Source organism: Protobothrops mucrosquamatus, unplaced genomic scaffold, assembly GCF_001527695.2.
Source record: "Protobothrops mucrosquamatus isolate PMUCROS unplaced genomic scaffold, P.Mucros_1.0 scaffold813, whole genome shotgun sequence".
Classification (NCBI taxonomy): Eukaryota; Metazoa; Chordata; class Lepidosauria; order Squamata; family Viperidae; genus Protobothrops; species Protobothrops mucrosquamatus.
Genome location: NW_015387076.1, coordinates 89621 through 109969, shown reverse-complemented (window position 1 = coordinate 109969; position 20349 = coordinate 89621). Strand labels below are relative to the sequence as shown.

At 34.3% G+C, this 20349-nt stretch overlaps 1 protein-coding gene across 1 annotated transcript in view; it reads right to left on the bottom strand.

Moving 5' to 3' along the window:
• Nucleotides 1-19920, bottom strand: part of CADM2 (cell adhesion molecule 2) — a 159905-nt gene extending 139985 nt beyond the window's left edge. The window contains exons 1-2 of the mRNA XM_015818887.1: nt 19911-19920; nt 18592-18678 (exon numbers count right to left, since the gene is read on the bottom strand). Coding sequence (XP_015674373.1) covers nt 18592-18678; nt 19911-19920 — 97 coding nt within the window. The remainder of the gene's footprint in view (nt 1-18591; nt 18679-19910) is intronic.
• Nucleotides 19921-20349: the final 429 nt, after the last annotated feature.

Below are 20349 nucleotides of genomic sequence, written 5' to 3'. Positions count from 1 at the left end.
GCATGTATTACATTTGGACATTTCAGTATAGCATTGCTTACCAGTTTAATTTTAATTGAAATGTTACTTTGAATATGTGAACTTCTTTTTTTCAGCATTTCACTAAGCTCTTCTGAAGCTTCAACGATAGAATTGGATAGATTAGAATAATATTGCACTGTTGCTTCATTAGTAATGCAAGTTTTAATGCTGTTTGTGATTATTAAACTTTGTATAAACTTATGGCAGAAAACAAAAGGAAACAATAGCAAAGTATAAGACACCAGAAAATATATTGATAACTTGTATTAAACCAATTTTCTGAATCAATGAACCCATATCTGAAATTGCTTTCCACATTAAAATGTCATCCTATTTTTTATGCTGAATAATATTTTAGCTTAAGGGTTTACTATGCAACTTGGTACCTGATACTTAACACAAAATTGCTAGGAGAGAAAGCCAGTGCAGGAATACAAGTTATGTCAACTTCTGTAATAATATATAAATCGAGATATTTATTTTGGACATAATATAAAAGAGTTACTAATGCATTGTTCAACAATCAAAATAATACCTATTGTATATACATGGCCATCACCATATAGAATACACAAAAATCAATTTGACTATATATTGGTCAAGAGAATTGGAGAACTCAATTATAACAATGAAGATTTATCAGAGACTAATTGTAGAATTCACAAACAGCTCATGAAAAATTTCCAAGCAAGTTATGACAGAGAATGAAGAGGGCCTGTTTCCACAATTTAATCTTGAACATACAGTCACCATTTTTGAAGAAAATATCAGGAATTGCTTTGAAGTTCTGATTCTCATTAATAGAAGGAATTGCGGAATGAAATCTTAGAAACAATTAAGAATTAATATGAAAAGAGACTGCAAAAGATCAAGAAACAGAAGAAAGAAACTGTATGTCATAACAGATGGTGGAAATTGTCAATAACATAAAAGAAGTTAAAATCAAGAAAAACAAAGATCTCAGGAAAGAATTAAATGAAGAATTTCAGACTGCAACCATATTAGAAGAGACATGATGCACTACTGCAATGACATCTGTAAAAATATCAAATAAGGCAACAGAAATGGAAAAAATAGAAAAGTAGTCCAAACCACCAGAACACAGAAACCTTCGAACTTCAAATTGCTATGTTGTAGGATGCCAGGGGCAAGCAGCAATTGGTTCAAAGAAGATCAGAGATGAAGGAGAATACTGAAATTCTATACAACGAGGATGTTAACATCCGGGTTATTTTAGGAGATATTTTCTATTTTCAAGAAGATGAACTTAGATCAGCATTCTGATCATTATCAAATGAGAATGTTACAGGAGTTGATGATAATTGTAGAAATATATAGACATCAGAAGAATATGAAAGATTGTAACCAAAGTATGCCAGCAAATCTGGAGAGTGACATGGTCTATCATGCTGCTATCAAAGAAATAAGACACAGTAACGTTTGCAAACTGTCACACAATATCCAAATTCACCTCTTACTAAAACTATATTAAGGGTCTTCCAACATAGAGCTCTACGTGAAAAGGAAATGCCAGATATTAAAACTGGTTTTAGAAAATTGTTTTTTACAAACCAATTAAGTGACTTAAATATATATAGGTTAATTAAAATAGTAGCTTTGGCTAAGCAGTAATCATCTAAACCAAGACACCTCTAGGTTTAGAAAATATACTTTATCTTTGATTTAACAATAGCTTATGTTTAACAGAAAAGGGCTGTTCCTTCTGCATCACTTAAGTTTCTGAAAAGTATCTAATCTGTTGATTGTAATGACTGTACTCACAACTTTGTGATGGACTATTACACATACTAACATATCTAGAAACTGTCAATATACTATATAATTATGTGTAAATAAAAGTGTTGTAGCAATAATTGTACACATTTTGTGTAAATTGTGATTTCTATACTATTAAGAATACATTTGCTAAGCAGTTAATACAAATTATAACAAGCCAATTGACTTTTTTCAGATTTAGATGTATACATATTTATATAAAATACATTAGAGGAGATGCAGAATTGATTACTTTGTGACAAACCTTTAAATTTCATTTTTACAAAAAAATGAAAGGGAAAGCCTATTATAAAGCACAATATAGTTTTTACTAGGCATAATCTATGATCAGTGATGACACTTTAGCTGCTATGAATGTAGAAATGAACATAAGTGTTCATTTTTTTACTGATTATTTATAAATTATCCCATCTTTAAAGATTGAGGTATATACTCTGGCTCCTTTTCAGTAAACATCCAATAATTATTTTTAACAAATAAAAAGAAACATAGTAACATAATTAGAATATCAATGTATTACAGTCAAATGGCTATTTACAATCTTCCTAAATGCCAAAGGTCACTGAAACAAAATAGTTTTAAATAGTTGCATTCTGGAATGCAAGGACATTTGAGGCAAGTCTCTAGAATAATCATGTTCTACAATATTAGAGTCAATATGAAGAAGTCCTGTCTCCTGGTCCCACTTATCTTAGCTTATATATTGGAAAATACCTCAAATGGATGAGCAGAACCATACCTGCAACTCTATATTGGTAGTGTTCAATATGAGTTTGTTTTATCCCATTTGGTTTTTAATAATACTGAATCTGATTTGGCAATGTTCCTAGAATTGCAGCTGTTATTAGAACAGTAGATTAAAAACTATTGCCAAGGCTCTTCCAGGGACTACCTGGAACAATAAGGTAATGAGCTCAATTTAACATCCTCCAGGCATCAATTACAGACCTGTTGAAATTGGCATGTGACATCTCCCAGCTGTTACTTATAAAATTAGGTGCAGGATGGAGTCTTCCAGTTTCCCACATTGAAACATTCAAGTGATTCAACTGTTTAAATCCCATAATTGCTGACTGGAACTATCCATTCAAACAGAAACAGAACTTCTGGAAAATGATGCCTTACTTGCAACCCTTTCAATGTAGTCTTTTTTTTTAATAGAATATTTTATTGAGTTTTATAAGGTTGGGAAAGGGGTAGGGTCAATATAGGTATTGGGGTTCAGGGTGGGGTTCAGGGTTGGAGTTGGGGTAGGGGTAGGGATAGGTACAACAATGGGGTTGCCCCCAATACCATTTCCAAGCTTTAGCAAGCAGACTATTGTCCGGGTACATGTATTCGATAGCAGTAATTGATGTAATAGTAAATAGCTATAGTAAGTAAGAAAAACAGTAATCATAAAGAGTATCAATTAGTCAGTACATATAATTCATCTTATGAAATATCACAATCATTTCTTTCAATGTAGTCTTGAAGCATATTATTCCTGATCCTAATGAAATTGAACATTGCTTAAATATCTAAAGCAAATAGATAGTTCCAATCCATGTCCCAATAAAAGCCAACTCTCAGAATTACAAACACTGTTTCTACCTCTTGGCTATGTCTGAACCCTAACTGAAAGGGATTTAAATAATCCATTTCTTCTAGAACTCTGAATCCCCACTATTTTCTCAAAACATTTTGTAAAAAGGGAAGGATGGATATTGGATAAAAATGTCAGATATGGATAGACTGAAATATGGCTTCTTCAGGAGAAGATATTCCACTGCCTTTTTTCAGCATTATATTGTTCCCTAATGAAATATTAATCCATGTTATAATCCCATAACTGATGAAATGAACCCCCAAAGCTATGGATCTAGTCTGTATGTAGTGAAGTTTTCAGTGCAATGCCCCTATACATTTCTTTAAGACTCCCAAAGGTAAAATAAATAAACCTAGATTATATCAGAAAATGCCTCCCTATTCTTCTCAAACCAGAATAAAAATGATTAACTTTATTTGCAAATAATTCCATAATATATCCTGTCAGCCTATACTTTATCATACTTATCCTTTCCAAGGATCTGAGTTACCTTAAATAGGGTTATTAGACAGGAATGAACAGTTTACAAAACATGGGGAAGAAAAAATGCTTCACTATGCTTATCATCACTGGATACACTTGATGGTGAGTTCATACAAAATTGAACTCATATTCACTTTTAATTTTCAGCCATCATTGTTCCTGGCTCTTTTTAGTTCTTCATCTCATATAGCTCTTTAATAAACAAGGAGCTGCTTCTGAATGCCAACTGTGAAGAGGCCACATGAAAGCAATCTCATTCAGTGACCCTTCCATTTCAGAACTCAACCCAGTACAAAATGGAATTGCTTACCAAATTGTCCTAAAAATAATCCCCAAACATGTTTTGAAAATCCTCCCTGTCCATCATGCATCTTGGTCAGACCCATCCCAAGAAATTTTCTACTTTTGCAGTTCAAGGTGCCAAAAATGTGCCACAAGAAAGTGACATGATTATAGCGAAAGACAAATACTAATGTTCTCCATACCCAAGCCACATTATACCTACTTTAAAGTAAAGATTAGACTAGACATGTTTTGGTGTTCAGTGTGTAAGTCATAGCTGCTATTATTTGTGACAAGTCCTGTCATCATTGAGACCAAGAACCTAGGATTCACTGTGTACTCAGAGCACGTAGATTTAAATTCCCCATGACTAGGCAGGCCTCAGGGGTTCTCATTCCAGTTCTGAAAGGACTCCCAGGAATTCCTGAAGGACAGCTGTTGGGCAGCTAGTTAGTCAATAGGTCTGTACCAATCCCAGATTATCTATGGCTCAATTTAATACACAAGCAGTCTGCTGCAGTGCTACTATTAGCAATAAATGGTTCATCATGAACTATAGAAATTCATCCTTCCTGCTCTTGACATCTCCTGTTGAAGATCTGAAGCACAGGAGGGCATTTTTGACTGGGTCACAACGCCATTGCTGCCCAACCAGATCTCGGTAATATATGCCAATATACACACTTATCTCCTACCACATTGTGAATAACTATAATCTTTTCAGAGACTTGACTTTTGCCAGTAGCAGTGTGAATACAAGGCCTAGCAATTCAGCCCACAGCAGGAATCAGTAGCATAGCAGAAGAATCATATGTCCCCTTTATCCTGTAAAATATTACCCAATATCCCTTCCTATACTTATCTTCTGCCCATCAAAATGACAATTCTAGTTTTGCTCCCAGCATTCTGGCTCAGTATGTTTCCTCACTCTCTAACAAATGGAAATGGTGACATTGCTCTGATATCCTTTCTCTATACAAGCAGCAGAAGGAACAAGAGCTTGCCTTCTGATCTATTAATATCTGAAGACATTTACAGTTCCACTCAGCTTCAAAGTCCAAATTCTTGTACAAAGTCCTACTTTTGTACATCTCCATCATTTTTCTCAGTCCAATATGTTACCCCCTATCACTCATTCTTTTGTTTATCTTTCTCTTCCAAAATTCTATCCATATCTACAATTTTCCTCACTATTAAGCTGTCCAACTCTCATCATCTCTCTTCTATAACGTTAATTCCACACTTTCCAAAATGTTTTACTGCAAAATACCTTCCCTCCAAAAGAGAAAGAAATCAACAAGTGGTGAGTCAAAACACTATCTTTTAAAAAAAATAACAATTAAAAAACTTAAACTCAAAAAAATGCTACAATACATACCAATAATGAATAATTCCATATGAGATGCAAAAATATTTCCCTCTCCTCACTTATTCTTACAAAACAATTACTTTGGAGAGAATGTTTTTAATCAATATAGTATTCAGATGAAACTATTTCTTATACTACAAGGTTACAATGACTTTAATTTAGTATTGACTGCTTGTAAGGAGATCACGTACATTGTGGTTAGTGATGTTGAATATTTCTTGCCTGGTTTAACAGATTGCCTGCTTTGAGATTACGCTGTAAAAATCCAGTAGCAGGAACCAGACTTTCTGTTCTTAGCCAAGGAACTTACAGTATGTAGCAATTGTGTATGGACATTTCACACCAGTCATTTTTTCTGATAGAGTTTCTGAGATATTATTCACACCACTTAGGAGAAAAAGTGGTCCTAAGTTTTTAACATTATATGTTTCATCAAGTGATATCCATTTCTTAGAATGGCACAAGATAGGAAGATAGGAATACTAGCAACATAATAGTTTTTAAATTTCTTTTCTTCAGCCATTACCTTCTTTTTCTTTATCTCCATTTGCTCACAAATAGGATGGAAAATTTCAAGAGAGCACTTGAACTCAGATTTTATTATATTGACCTGAATCCATTAGAATGCCTGTATGATTCCAATCATAAGCAATGGCTGAGTGTGATACATAGGAGTATTAGCAATAAACATTGTCTTGGTTCTTTTGTTTCCTTAAATAGAATGAAATAGGTTCATATTTGTGGAACATATTGAACGACAAGAGCCTTTTACTTGTATTCATGATGAAATCTTTCATTAACAGAATATATGAGGCAGTTATAAATTTTAAGAGATGTCTTTGGCTGCTATGGATGCTGTAGATAATTAGAAAATACCAGAATTGTTTGCTTTCACTTCCATATAACACACACAAATAAAATGTTATCTATCTCAGTTTATATCTGCTTTTCAGCTACCCACCATATTGATTTTTTTAAGAAAGTCCTTGGGATTTCTGTGGTACTTAGAATTTGTTCTTGGAAAAAAAATATGATGTTTAAAGATGATTTGTTTGTATCATGCTAACTATCATTTTAACATTGTTTAATAAAATAATCTAAAATAATCTAAAATAAAAGGGTTGTATGGGGACAGCCAGGTACTAAAGCAGGCATGTAAAACTGCTGGCCCACAGGCCGGATGCATCATGCCGAAACCATGCCCACCCGATTGCCAGCAATGGGGAAAAAGTTGCGATATGTCACGCGACGTCATGTGACGTCGCGAGTTTGACATACCTGTACTAATGGATGTGGCAGTTAATCACTGATAGTTCACATTTAAAGCTATTTCTTATCTTTAAAAGCACATGCATATTTTTTATATTAGATATGCTTTACATGGATATGGCAAATATAATGTGACAAAAACCAGAAATATTTTAGTCCTCATTCTTCAGGAAGATTCTAAAAACATTTTCAGAATACTCAGTGGAACTAGGGTAAAAATAAATAAATAATCAAGATACATTTAGAAATTCTGACTGTTACAATCCCATTCTTCCTGGAAAGAACCAGGCTACAGATGGCTGACCTTTATCAACTAACATAAAGGCCACCCATATGAAAATAATGGGAACTTAAGTTATAGTTTGTGCATAACATCTACAGTTCTTAACTTGTTTCCTGATGGGTTCTCTAAAAAACTAAATGCTTCTCCGACAATGTTTAGAATACATTAGCAGGCTTGTCATAATTTGAATAATAGCTTGTAATTTGACAGACAGCTAGGACATTATATTCATTGTTAAAATTCTTTGACATAATAATATTTCTTTCAAAATGATGGTATAACATTTTATCTTCTTTTTTAAAAAAAGAGATAGCAGGAGTTTATTCTATGTCTGAAAATATTTCAGATCCCTAGGAATTTTCTAATTTGAGCTGCTTGACAGAAAGATCTTTGCAGAATAAAGGAATACACAGATTTGTTATTTCATTAATAGAGATACAGATGTTCTTTTGAAAAAGAATTATTTCCGCATTTATAACAAATCTCCAAGGAGAACAGTACCCATGCAGGATTAAGATATGGATTTATTTGTAGCCGTGCCTTTTACATTAACATGCATTTAATGTGTATTCAGTCTGCATCTTTACTGCAGTAACAATTCTGAATTCAACATAGTTGTACAAACAAGGATATTATTCAGAAGAGGTTCTACTGAATTCATTCAGACATAACCCCACAGAAAAGTATATGTAGGATTACAGCTTTATATATTTTGTTATACATGATTTTGGATTATTTTGGTATATATTAGTTAATTTCACATTTTAATTACTATTTCAGCTGTATTTTTTAATTTTTATTTATTTGTATTTCACCTTTTATTATTTTGCAAATACTCATATCCAACACAACTTTGTCTCCATGCAATGATTAAGACTTTTATCTAGGACTGCAGAGACCCATGTTCTAGTCTTATCCATGGAAGCATACTGGGCCAGATACTTTCTCTCATTCCAACCCAACACTCAAAATTGTTGGTATTGGGGAAGGAATGGAAGAAAAAAAATAATACAATGTATGCTCCTTTGAGTTGCTAAAGGAGAAGTGTGATATAAATTTATAACGTAAGAAATAAAATGCACCATAGTCAAGAAATAAACATGGAATACCTATTTTCAGAAAATAATAGCTAAGGATCACTTATCAGGTCTTTGCTTTTCATTTAGATTATATTTCTTTATTAATGCAATTAAATACATCAACAATGAATATTATATGGAGTTTTAGAATGCTATCCAATAATTGGTTTGAATTTCATTTTGTCTACTGCAGAACAAAAAACTGTTCCATAAATTCCAGATTCCTTATGTTGCAAAATGAGTAGCCAACTCTCTAAGATTTCTTGAAGGTCTGTTGATTTTGTACCTTGTACTATTAGACACTAGGCTTCAATGATTAGCCACACCATGTTTCTATTCTGATTAGAATGTATGATGTTTATGCTCAGAAAGTATCTTTTTGATGTAATCAAACAATTGTTGAAAACATATTATCACAATACCAAAGCCAATGCAGTAACCCAACCCTCTTCTTAATGAAACAGAATTAAATCAAAATCTTTGTTTCCTTCTTTCCATCTGAAAAGAGTTGTGGTAAGAAACAATGTTTTCAAACATCAGTTGGAAGAAGAATAGTACTGTGTACTTGTATACTAGTGCAACTGATCGATTATGTGCTGTCAAGTTGGTGTTGTCTCTTAGTGTACCTGTAGTTCTTCCAATGGTGTACCTATTGCCACTCTGAACAAGTCAATTCACCTTTCTACTGGTTGTCTTCTTCTGTTTCCTTCTATTTTTCTCAACATTATATACTTCTCTAGGATTTGACATAATGTGTCCAAAGTAACATATTCAAGACCGGTCATTTATGTCACAGTAAAAACTTGTGATTGATTTCTTCAACGATTTCTTTGTTTTCATGGTTGTCCATGGTATTCTAGGAATGTTTTCCAAATATATTTTTGGAAAAAGATTTATATTGGAGAAGTCTGGTTTTAAGCATAGGACACATGGTTTTTTAAAATCTATTTCTGATGAACAATCTCACACAGGTAGTTCTTGACTTACGATCAACTTGAGCCCAAAATTTGTATCGCTAAGCAAGACAATTGTTAAGTTGTTTTTCCCATTTTACAACCATTCTTGCCACAGTTGTTAAGTGAATCTGGCTTTCCCATTTTACTTTGTTAATTAGAAGGCGAGAGGAGAGGAGAGGAGAGGAGAGGAGAAAATGACAGAGTTAGAATGGACCTTGGAGGTCTTCTAGTCCAACCCCCTGCTCAGGCAGGAAACACTATACATTTCAGTCAAATTGTTATCCAATCTCTTCTTGTGATGATTACATAAGCTTGGGTGATCACATAATCATGGGACACGGCAACCATCATAAATACATGCCAGTTGCCAAGGTTCTGTATTTTCTCAGGATTAAGCAGTTTTGCAAGGGCAAAACTCATAATTTCAGGAAAATTTGTATATTTTGAAGTACCTTTTCATGTACAAAGCACTTTCTAGAAATTTGTACATAGCCTAGCATTTTACTCAGTATAGGTATTTGTACAAATTATTAGACATTATACCTTTGGTCCACCTTTAATAGTATAGAGCGGTTTGTACTTAAATAGTTTTCTCATGAAGTTTTAAATAGTCAAATGGATATTTTTATCTGCATCTGCTATTCCTATTTGACAGCTGGTTAGATCTCTCTCTCCCTTTACACTCTAATCAGTTCTCAAATGTATTTTCTTACTGAAAATGTATTTGTCATTTTATCATCCCAATTGTGGACTACTGGTTTTTTTATTACAACAGTGCATTATGTCCTCATTTCTTTTTCAACTAAAATGTATATTTTTCTCAGCCTATACTACTATCAGTAGGGACAAGAAGCGTATTTCTAAAATAATCAAGAATGCCAGCAAGGACTGTGATGTGGAGGCTATTGTACATCTTGGCACTAACGATCTGTCCCCCCAAAAAATGTACTCTCTGTGCAGAACTATTTCCAGAGCTTGGGACAAGAACTTAGCAGAACAGGCTGTAGGCTTACTTTTTCAGATGTTTTACCAGTATATAAGGAGCAAAATGGAAAAGGCCAGCGTATAGCACAATTCAATATGTGGCTAAAGGAGTGGTATAAAGGGGAAGGGTTTGGATATATTAGTCATGATATCTGTAGCTGGTCCAATGAAAAAATGTACAAAAGAGATGGTTTGCATCCATCAAAGAAATGGACTGAGTTACTTGGCTATAAATTCACAGATTGTCTGAAGGAATATTTAAACTAAACAGCGGAGACAGTGAGTTAATTGATACAGAACATCCCTGTCCCCGGGAATCTAAAAACTATAGGGCTATCAGTGCATGTAACATAGATGTGTGTGCGGACAAGTATATCAACCTTGCTGTCAAGCAAAATCAAGCTTCTAATAGCGAGTGTCACACAAAGTGCACTAACCAAATAGGTAGTAGGACAATAGGGGAACTAAGGCACCACACAGGTTACGTAAAAAGTAAACACAGGGTTAGTCATAAAGGACTCAAATGTCTATACACCAATGCACAGAGTATGAACAGCAAACAGAGTGAACTAGAAATTCAGGTTAATGAGGGCAGATATGATATTGTTGCGATTACGGAAACATGGTGGGATGAAACCCACAAATGGAACACACAGCTAGAGGGATTTAAATTATTTAAAAGAAACAGACCAAATAAAAGAGGAGCCGGAGTTGCTCTATATGTAAGAAATAACTACATCTCTACAGAAATAGAGCACAACAATGATGAAAATTGTCTTGAATGCATTTGGGTCAATATAAAAGGGGGGAAAATGACATTACCATAGGTCTATATGGTACACCTATGGTATACTACAGGCCACCCAACCAAACAGAGGAAATAGATGAACTTTTTGCTAGTCAGCTAATTAAGGTATGTAGGAAGCACATCACAATAGTAATGGAGGACTTTAACTACTCTGACATCAACTGGGAGACAAACTCTGCACAAAGTGGAAGATCAAACAGATTCCTTGCAAACCTAGCAGACAATTTTGTCTCCCAAAAAGTAGAGAAGGGAACTAGGGGATTAGTCATTTTGGATCTAATTCTCACTAACAGAGATGAAATGATAGAAGGTGTTGAAGCCACAGGAACCTTGGGAGGAAGTGATCATGCAGTATTGGAATTCAACATTATGGAAGCGCAAGCAATAGAACACAGTCAAACTAGAGTCTTGGACTTTAAGAAAGCTAATTTCAATAAACTTAGAGAGGGCTTGGGAAGGATTCCATGGATGATAATCCTCAAGAGGAAACAACTCAAGAAGCTTGGGAAATTTTGAAAAGTGAGATAATAAAAGCCCAGTCCAGCACAATACCAACAAAGAGGAAAAATAACCGCTCTCAAAAGAAACCAGTATGGCTGCATAAAGAACTCTCTGAGAAATTGAAAGATAAAAAGGACAAGTATAGAAAGTGGAAAGAGGGGCACATAACTAAGTCAGAATATCAACAAATAGCCGAGCCAGCAAAGATGAAGTGAGGAAAGCTAAGGCTCAAAATGAACTAAGGCTTGCGACCAAAGTCAAAAATAACAAAAAAAGCTTCTTTCAACATGTAAAAAACAAGAAAAAAGTGAAGGAAATGATTGGTCCATTAGTGGGGGAAAGTGGTAAGAAGGTGACAAGCAACAGGGAGAAAGCAGAACTATTTAACTCGTTTTTTGCATCTGTCTTTACACAAAGGGAAAAAACAGACCAACCTACCAAAAATAGTGCCATAAAAAACAGAATAGAAACACAAGTTAAGATAGGCAAGAAAACGGTAAGTGAGCACCTGTCCAGCCTAGACGAGTTCAAATCACCAGGACCAGATGGATTACATCCCAGGGTTCTAAAGGAACTGGCAGATGTGATCTCAGGATCATTGAACTATATTTTTCAATGATCCTGGAGCACTGGGGAACTACCGGAGGACTGGAAAAGAGCTGATGTAGTTCCTATCTTCAAAAAAGGAAAAAAAATGGACCCAGGAAATTACAGACCTATCAGCCTGATCTCAATACCTGGGAAGATTCTGGAAAAGATAATCAAACAACGAATCAGCGAACACCTAGAGGCAAACAAAGTCATTACTAAAGGCCAACATGGGTTTGTCAAAAACAGATCATGCCAGACAAATCTTATTACATTCTTTAACCAAGTGACAAAATTAGTGGATCAGAGGAATGCTGTGGATATAATTTACTTGCACTTCAGTAAGGCATTTGATAAAGTAGATCACAACCTACTACTTGATAAGATAGAAAAATGCTGGTTAGACAGCATCACCATCAGATGGATCCGTAGCTGGAAGACCGGCCGTACTCAGCGTGTGGTCCTCAATGGAACCGCATCTACATGGAGGGAAGTGTGTAGTGGGGTGCCCCAGGGCTCTGTTCTGGGCCCAGTGCTCTTCAACATCTTCATCAATGATTTGGACTAGGCGATAGATGGGGAAATCATCAAATTTGCCGATGACACCAAGCTGGCAGGAATTACCAACACTCCAGAAGACAGGCTTAGGATACAGGAGGATCTGGACAGACTTGAACACTGGGCGCTATCTAACAAAATGAAATTCAATGGTGAAAAAAGTAAGGTTCTACATTTAGGCAAGAAAAACCAAATGTGCAGGTATAGTATAGGGGGTAACTTGCTTAATAGTAGTAACTGTGAGAGGGACCTCAGAGTCCTAGTAGACAATCACTTAAATATGAGCCAGCAGTGTGCTGCAGCTGCCAAAAAGGCCAACACAGTGCTGGGCTGCATTAACAGAGGGATAGAATCAAGATGACGTGAAGTATTAATACCACTTTACAATGCCTTGGTAAGGCCACAGTTGGAATACTGCATCCAGTTTTGGTCACCACGATGTAAAAAAGATGTTGAGACTCTAGAAAGAGCACAGAGAAGAGCAATAAAGATGATTAGGGGACTGGAGGCCAAAGTATAAAAGGAAAGGCTGCTGGAATTGGGTATGTCTAGTTTAATGAAGAGAAGGACGAGGGGGGACATTCCAATATCTCAGGGGCTGCCACAAAGAAGAGGGAGTCAAGCTATTTTCCAAGGCGCCTGAAGGCAGGACAAGAAGCAATGGATGGAAACTAATCAAGGAGAGAAGCAACTTAGAACTAAGGAGAAACTTCCTGAGAGTTAGAACAATTAACCAGTGGAACAACCTGCCTTCAGAAGCTGTGAATGCTCCAACACTGGAACTTTTCAAGAAGAGACTGGACAGCCATTTGTCTGAAATGGTATAGGGTTTTCTTCCTGAGCAGGGAGTTGGACTAGATGACCTCCAAGGTCCCTTCCAACTTTATTATTATTATTATTATTATTATTATTATTATTATTATTATTATTATTATTATTATTATTATTATTATTATTATTATTATCATGATCATCATGATCATGATCATGATCATCATCATCATCATCATCATCATCATCATCATCATCATCATCATCATCATCATCATTATATAAATTGCAGAAATGGTACATTAACTTTAAAGTGCAGCTGCAAGCTACAGAAAAGATGTCCCATGACAGTTCTAGTCACTCCTTCTACAACCTGGATTCAAATTTTGCATACTTCTATTTTATGCATGCATCTTCTATTATTGTCTTAACTTCTACCATTAACTAAATTCTGTTGGCATTTGTCTAGGTTGATTGATGCTTTGAAGGAAAGCATTGCTCCCTTTTTTTCTCACTTGATTCCAAAAATCTGAATGCAATAATTATACATCCTTCATATAATCCAACATTTTTATTCTTTCTCAGAAATTATGATAGTTCTTACAAATACTCAATCTGTTCTTCTTTGAGATTTTGAGAATTATTTGTAGAGAAGGAAACAGTTGGCCATTATGACAAGGACATATCATAAAAACAGATACAAAACTGCTTCATTTTTCCTACTATCTATTTCTTCTCATAGTTCCTCAGTTTCTGTTTCACACAAATAGAACACAGAGCTTACCTATTCACTGAACCTATATTTGGATTGTATCAACAATTACATTCTGATCAATTGCATTCTGATCAATCAACAATTATATAACTGGAATTCAGAAACAACAGTTTCTGATATGTAATTTTCATTATATGGATATACATATATGTCTAACCAACAGCCTAAAATTTGCTTGTCAGCAGAATTTACATCTGAATAGGCACACATAGCAGTATAAAATACAAATTCATAAACAAAATTATTACCAAATAAGCATCTATAATGATGATTTTAGGCATTCAATGATGTAGTAATACATTAGAGTTTAATGAGGAACAAAGATCAAGAGTAGGCTTGTGACTTTAAGTATTAAGGCAGGACAGAGTTGCAAAAGATACTTTATTTCAATAAAGGTTAAATTAAAGCATCCCTTCAAAGCACTTTGACGAAGAGAAGCACCCTTTTGCTTTTAAACAGTGGAGTGGCTTTGCTTAGCACGTGCAATAAACCATTTCTTTCAAAACAAACTGACCAGTTGTTTCTAATCATAAAATCAAGATGGAGCATGCTGCCTCCAGATTCTGTTCCAGGTGAGGCTATAAAATTGTATAAACATATAAAAATTACCTAACTTATTTGTACAATTCTGTCATTTTTCATGGAGTGTCGCCCTGAGATAAAGAAAATTTAGTTCATGTATCCTTTTTAAATATGTTTCTGCTAGAACAAATGAAGTACCAGGATAATTACTCATTACAAAACACAACAATATTTGAAGTTTCACTTTTCTGAAATATTTTATCTGACTTACAAAGATTATTAATTATATTATATATCTTAAACATCTCTTGCAAGAATGCAAATGTCAGATGTAGTTTTCTTAAAGGCTACTGCTGATAATTTAAGGGAAGAGATAGTTAAATTTAGTATGTAATAATGTGTTTGATATGATATGAATCAGTCAGAAATCTTTCAGATATATTTATAAGAAGTGATTAGTGGTGTATTAGAGAGTGGCTAAATTTTTACCTATATCACTACTAGTGTGGATTGAATTTAGAGGACTCATTAGCAATAGCAATAGCACTTAGATTTATATACCACCCCACAGTGCACTCTCTAAGCCAGACATGTCAAACTCGCGATGTCATGTGACATCGTGCAACGTATCGGAGCTTTTTCGCCATTGCCGGCAATGGGGTGGGTGTGGCTTCCCGATGATGCGTCCGGCCCACGGGCTGGCAGTTTGACACCCCTGCTCTAAGCAGGGGTCAGCTTATTGCCCCCAATAATCTGGGTCCTCATTTTACCAATCAAGGAAGGATGGAAGGCTGAGTCAATCTTGAGCCCTTCAGGATCTAACCCCAAGCTGTGGGCAGGATTTTCCTATAATACTGCATTCTAATCACTGCACCCAGCAGGCACTGATTATATTTATTAAACACAATTTTGTTAGAATACTTCTATCAAGTGATGGGAATTAGCAATCACATATCTCTCTTCAGGCTAAAGTTAATCTGAAAATTCAGTGTAAACTGTGGGTAATGTGACATGAAAAAGCTTCACAGCTCAAGTCTGAATAAATCCAATTCAATTTATATGGGACTCAATGTTTTTTACAAAACTGGATCTATATTATATGATTTCCAAGGAAATAGAAACAGAACATAGAATGTAATTATATTATCATTTTAAACTGAAGCATCTTTCTCATTAATTTTTGAACTGCCTTAGATTAGCCATAAAAACAATATTGTTCTATTTTTGCTGTTATTGTTAAAATCCAGTTATTTCATATAAAGTTTATAATTCGGTTTGTATAGGCATTTAACAATAGTAAAACAAAATAAAATTGTGAAATGGGGCAGTTTTAAGTCCCTAATTAAGAGAAGATTCCAAGCTGTAAAGGAAACTGAGAATTAGAAGATGTAGGCATGCATTTTATGTGAGAGTTCTCCCTGGAATAATTTAAAATATTCCTTTAATTCCTTTATACAAATTGTTTATATTCTCCCAAATATTACATAAGCTAAGCCACTTTTAAACACATACACACATATCAAAACTTTCTGGTTTCAACAAGAAACATATTTGTTAAAAGACAGAGATCATTGTACAGGAAAAGGAAAAAGAAAATATATTTTAAAAAAAATAATCTAATTTTTTGAATACCCTCTTGGATTCCCATATTAACAGTCTTCATGCATAAATTGATTACTGCAAGCCGGACCTTACAAATCTAACCAGATAACACAGAGATATCTCTACCAGATTAATCCCTTAGGGTTCCTCTAAATTTATGTCTTTTTAAAATCACTTTCTCATTGCTTCCTTTCTGTCATATACAGAATGCAATGTGTTACATTCATATTAAATTTCCATTTGTTTTTTGTTTTTAAATAGGATGGGTGCAGAAATTAAAGAACCAACCCAGGATTAATATTTTGTTTTTTGTTTTAACTAAAATTCAAAAAGGGTATATCAATTAAGCTGTTACTGTCTCTGCTGGAAGCTCGGCAATTAGTTCTGATTTGCCATGTCCTAGTGTATTTAAAAAAGGACATAGAAGGGGGAATAGTAAAGGGAGGAGGAGGAGGAGGATGGGTTATAAGAAGCAAAATGAGGGTGGCAGAGGCATCAGACAGAAAAGATTTTAGAGTGGCTAAAGCTTTTTTCTTTCTCCTACAGCATATTCTCATTTTTGTTTAAGCCCTTACAATGTGACAATATATGTAATCATTAAATTCTCTTTCTGATTGTTGTTTTTACCTTGCTTCTCTAATACATGGCTGAGAAACCCTTAATGTCCTGTAGCTGTTTAACTGTCCATCTGTCTCCGTATTAAGAAAGGTTTTTACATCATGTAATGCTCCCAACGGAGCAGATGTCAACATTCTTCTAAATTCTTTCTGCTTGACTGTTTGTGTTTAGTTAAGACTATCTGGAATTGGAAGCTCAAATTGTATCATTCTTATTATCCACAAGATATGGTCAGGAAGGGAACAAGGCAGTGGGAGGTAAGGGAGATGAAACCATCTAAATCAAGCAGAAAAGGTCTGTGCTCTTGGAACACTATACTGAGATGAAACAAAGTTGCATATTTAATTTAGCTTCAATTCTCTAATCATGGAGTCTTTGGCAAAAACAGACTTATTGGCCTAGGTTGCACAAATGAAATTTATGTGTTGCTATTGTTGTTGCTGCTGCTGTTGTTGATGGTTCAGTGTCACTGTGGAAGAAGGTATAAGAAAATAGCCCCAGCCATTATTACCATATTATTATTGTGGTTAAGTTTCTGAGCTTGTCAGCTGGATACCCGAGTGCCGTGCAATGAAGTGAGCTCCATTACTCTCCTCAGCTCCTGCCAATCTAGTTCAAAAGCATGCAAATGTGAGTTGATAAATCGGTACCACTTTGGTGAGAATGTTACTGTTTTCTGTATTTTAATGCTGGCCACATGATGATAGAAGTATCTCTCAGACAATGCTGGATCCCTTGGCTGAGAATCAGAAATGAGCACCTCCCTCTTGAATCAGTCACAACTGGAGAGGTGAAACTTTGAACCTTTATTGAAGTGCTCTTCTATATTTCACTAAGCAGAATAATTAAGGTTATAAATATTTCCTCCATTTATGTTAGGTGTGATGAAGGCAAATTAAAAATATCTAATAATATTAGATCATTATCAGGTCTATGGTAAAGTTAACTTCATGAGTATCCTCAGTCCATCAGGTTATAATAAGAGAAAAGAAGAAGCAAATACTCCATATAATATAGTGGGATTTTCTTCCATCAACAGTAGCCATTGTTAACAGAGAAAATTTGGCCAGGGTTTCAGTGAGAATGCCATCCAATGGTTTGCAAAGAAGTTGCAGAATTAAATTTGCAATATTATGCTAAAGTTGTAAACTAGATTGTAAGAGAAATGTTATTTGTTTAATATACGTTCATTTAATAGCTTGGTATACAGCTCATATTTTCTGTGTCTGTTTCATCTTTTTTCATTAGTGTGCACTGTCATTTTTATATCAATGGAAACTTTTATTAATTTAATTAGGAGTGATATTTAACAAACCTGGCAGCTATGTATGTTTGGTGTATAAACTTTAACAATGCATAAACTTTATACAAATTTAGTTTATACAAATACAAACTTAACTTTATACAATTAAGATAGATGTCATGCCTTTCTTGCAATCTAATTCCTCTAACTTGGTAGCAATTTCCCAGAAATAAAACAGGTTGCATATTTTGAGATGCAATTATTGCTTAGAAATTCAGAACTTTTAATTATTCTCAAAAGACCAAACGGAAATGCAAAATATGGTTCAATCGAAAATGAAAGGGGAATATCCATGCCTTCAAATTTTCAATGAAAACATGCAAATCTATTGACATATGCAAATTTAGCAAATTTGCATGATTAATAGTAATCATAATAGAATAGGTGCTGCAAAGCACATGCAGTGCAAATCAGGCATAAAAATGAAAACTCACCTCTAGCTTTGCTTTTTGTAGTAGCCACTGGGATCAAGGAAAAGGTTGCAAGAGGAGAAGAGAACAGACAGGGGTTAGTTAGAAGTTCTGATGAAAGTATAGAGACAGTTTCACTAATGGTATAGGACTAATAAAAGCTAGATTCGAATACAGTATCTGTGTTATGTCACAATGCATATTTTTCCACCATTTACCAAATGATGTCTATATTATGTATTCTACATTGAGGCCAATGTTGCTTGAAATAGATTACTGGCGGCCGTAATTGCAATTAGTTATGCACTAAATGCTATACAATTTGAAATTTAAATTATTTACCTTTTTTTAAAAAAAATCAACATTTCAGTTTATATCTATAGATATATATATAGATAGATACTGTATGTATTTATTTGCCACCCATCTCATTTGGAATGACTCTAGGTGGCTTATGCATTAAAAGCATTAAAATCATAAAATACTTTATGATAAGATTTTGATCTTATATGGCAGAACATTCGGATATTTATATTATTTCTTCTGTATATGCTCATAACACTACATAGATCTTAGGTTTTTATGATTTTATTGATAGGTCAGGAAAACAGTGTCATGATGATGATAATAATAATGCTGAAGCTATTTTTTTTTTTACTGCATATTAATTGGATGATTAAAAAAAACTGAGATCCAGCCCACAAAATACAATTGTGGACTTTATTAGGTTGAGAAGGAAAGACGTTCTTATTACATTATTCTGAATTTCTAAAGGAAAGGCAAAATATTACTTGAAAATTAAATTAATAAAAAGAAAAAAAAATAAAACATCCACTACATCTATTTAATTCACTTTAACATTTTTAAATGAAAATGTTAGAAAATTTTTCAATGAATAGTTAAAATGTAGAAGAAAAACTTTATGAATTTTGTGGCAAAGTACAATAATACTGACACTGGGAGACTGAGTTCTAATGCTGCCTTAGGAACGAAGCCACTTGAAGAAAAAATAGGAAAAAAATGAAATAGATTATTATACAAGCTGAACTTTTCTTTGATTGATCACTAATACCACTTGTAACACAATCTGGAACTCCGCTTTTTTAGCTTTGCACCATTTTTCTAAAATTTTCTCATGGTCAGTCATGCCAAATACCATTTAGGTCTATATGCAGTTTATATTATTTGTGCCAGCAAGAATTACTTTACACAGCTATACAATAAACTGTATTTTTCTTTTTGAAGCCTTTTCACCTGGTTTGGACAGATCTTTTAGAGTGTTTCACAGATTCTTTATTTTTGTTTATATAACTGAACAGTAAACATGGTATCATTTTTATTACCATTAACCATGGTGACTCCAGGTAATTTATTCATTCATAGTTATGATAGGTAGATTTTAAAACACAAGCATTTATTCCAATATCGAGCCAAGCCCTAGAAGCAGTGGTAGGATTCAGCCAGTTCGCACCACTTCAGCAGAACCGGTAGCTAATTTTTTGTTTCCAAGGCCCAGAATGGATTTCCAGAAGCGGCATCCACACAGAGAACTGGTTGTTCACATATTTGAATCCCACCACTGCCTAGAAAGCACTCTGCATATCTCACTTAGTATGAAAATTGTTTATTTATTACTGCGTCCTGTTCTTTCAACCTGATACCATTTATGACAGCACCATTCTCTTATTCCATGGAAGCTAACTTTGTTTAGGAAGTTTCTCAAAGTTTCTAAGTACTAGAACACCCTTCTCTATTGTTCTTCCTATAATTTATCCTTTTCCC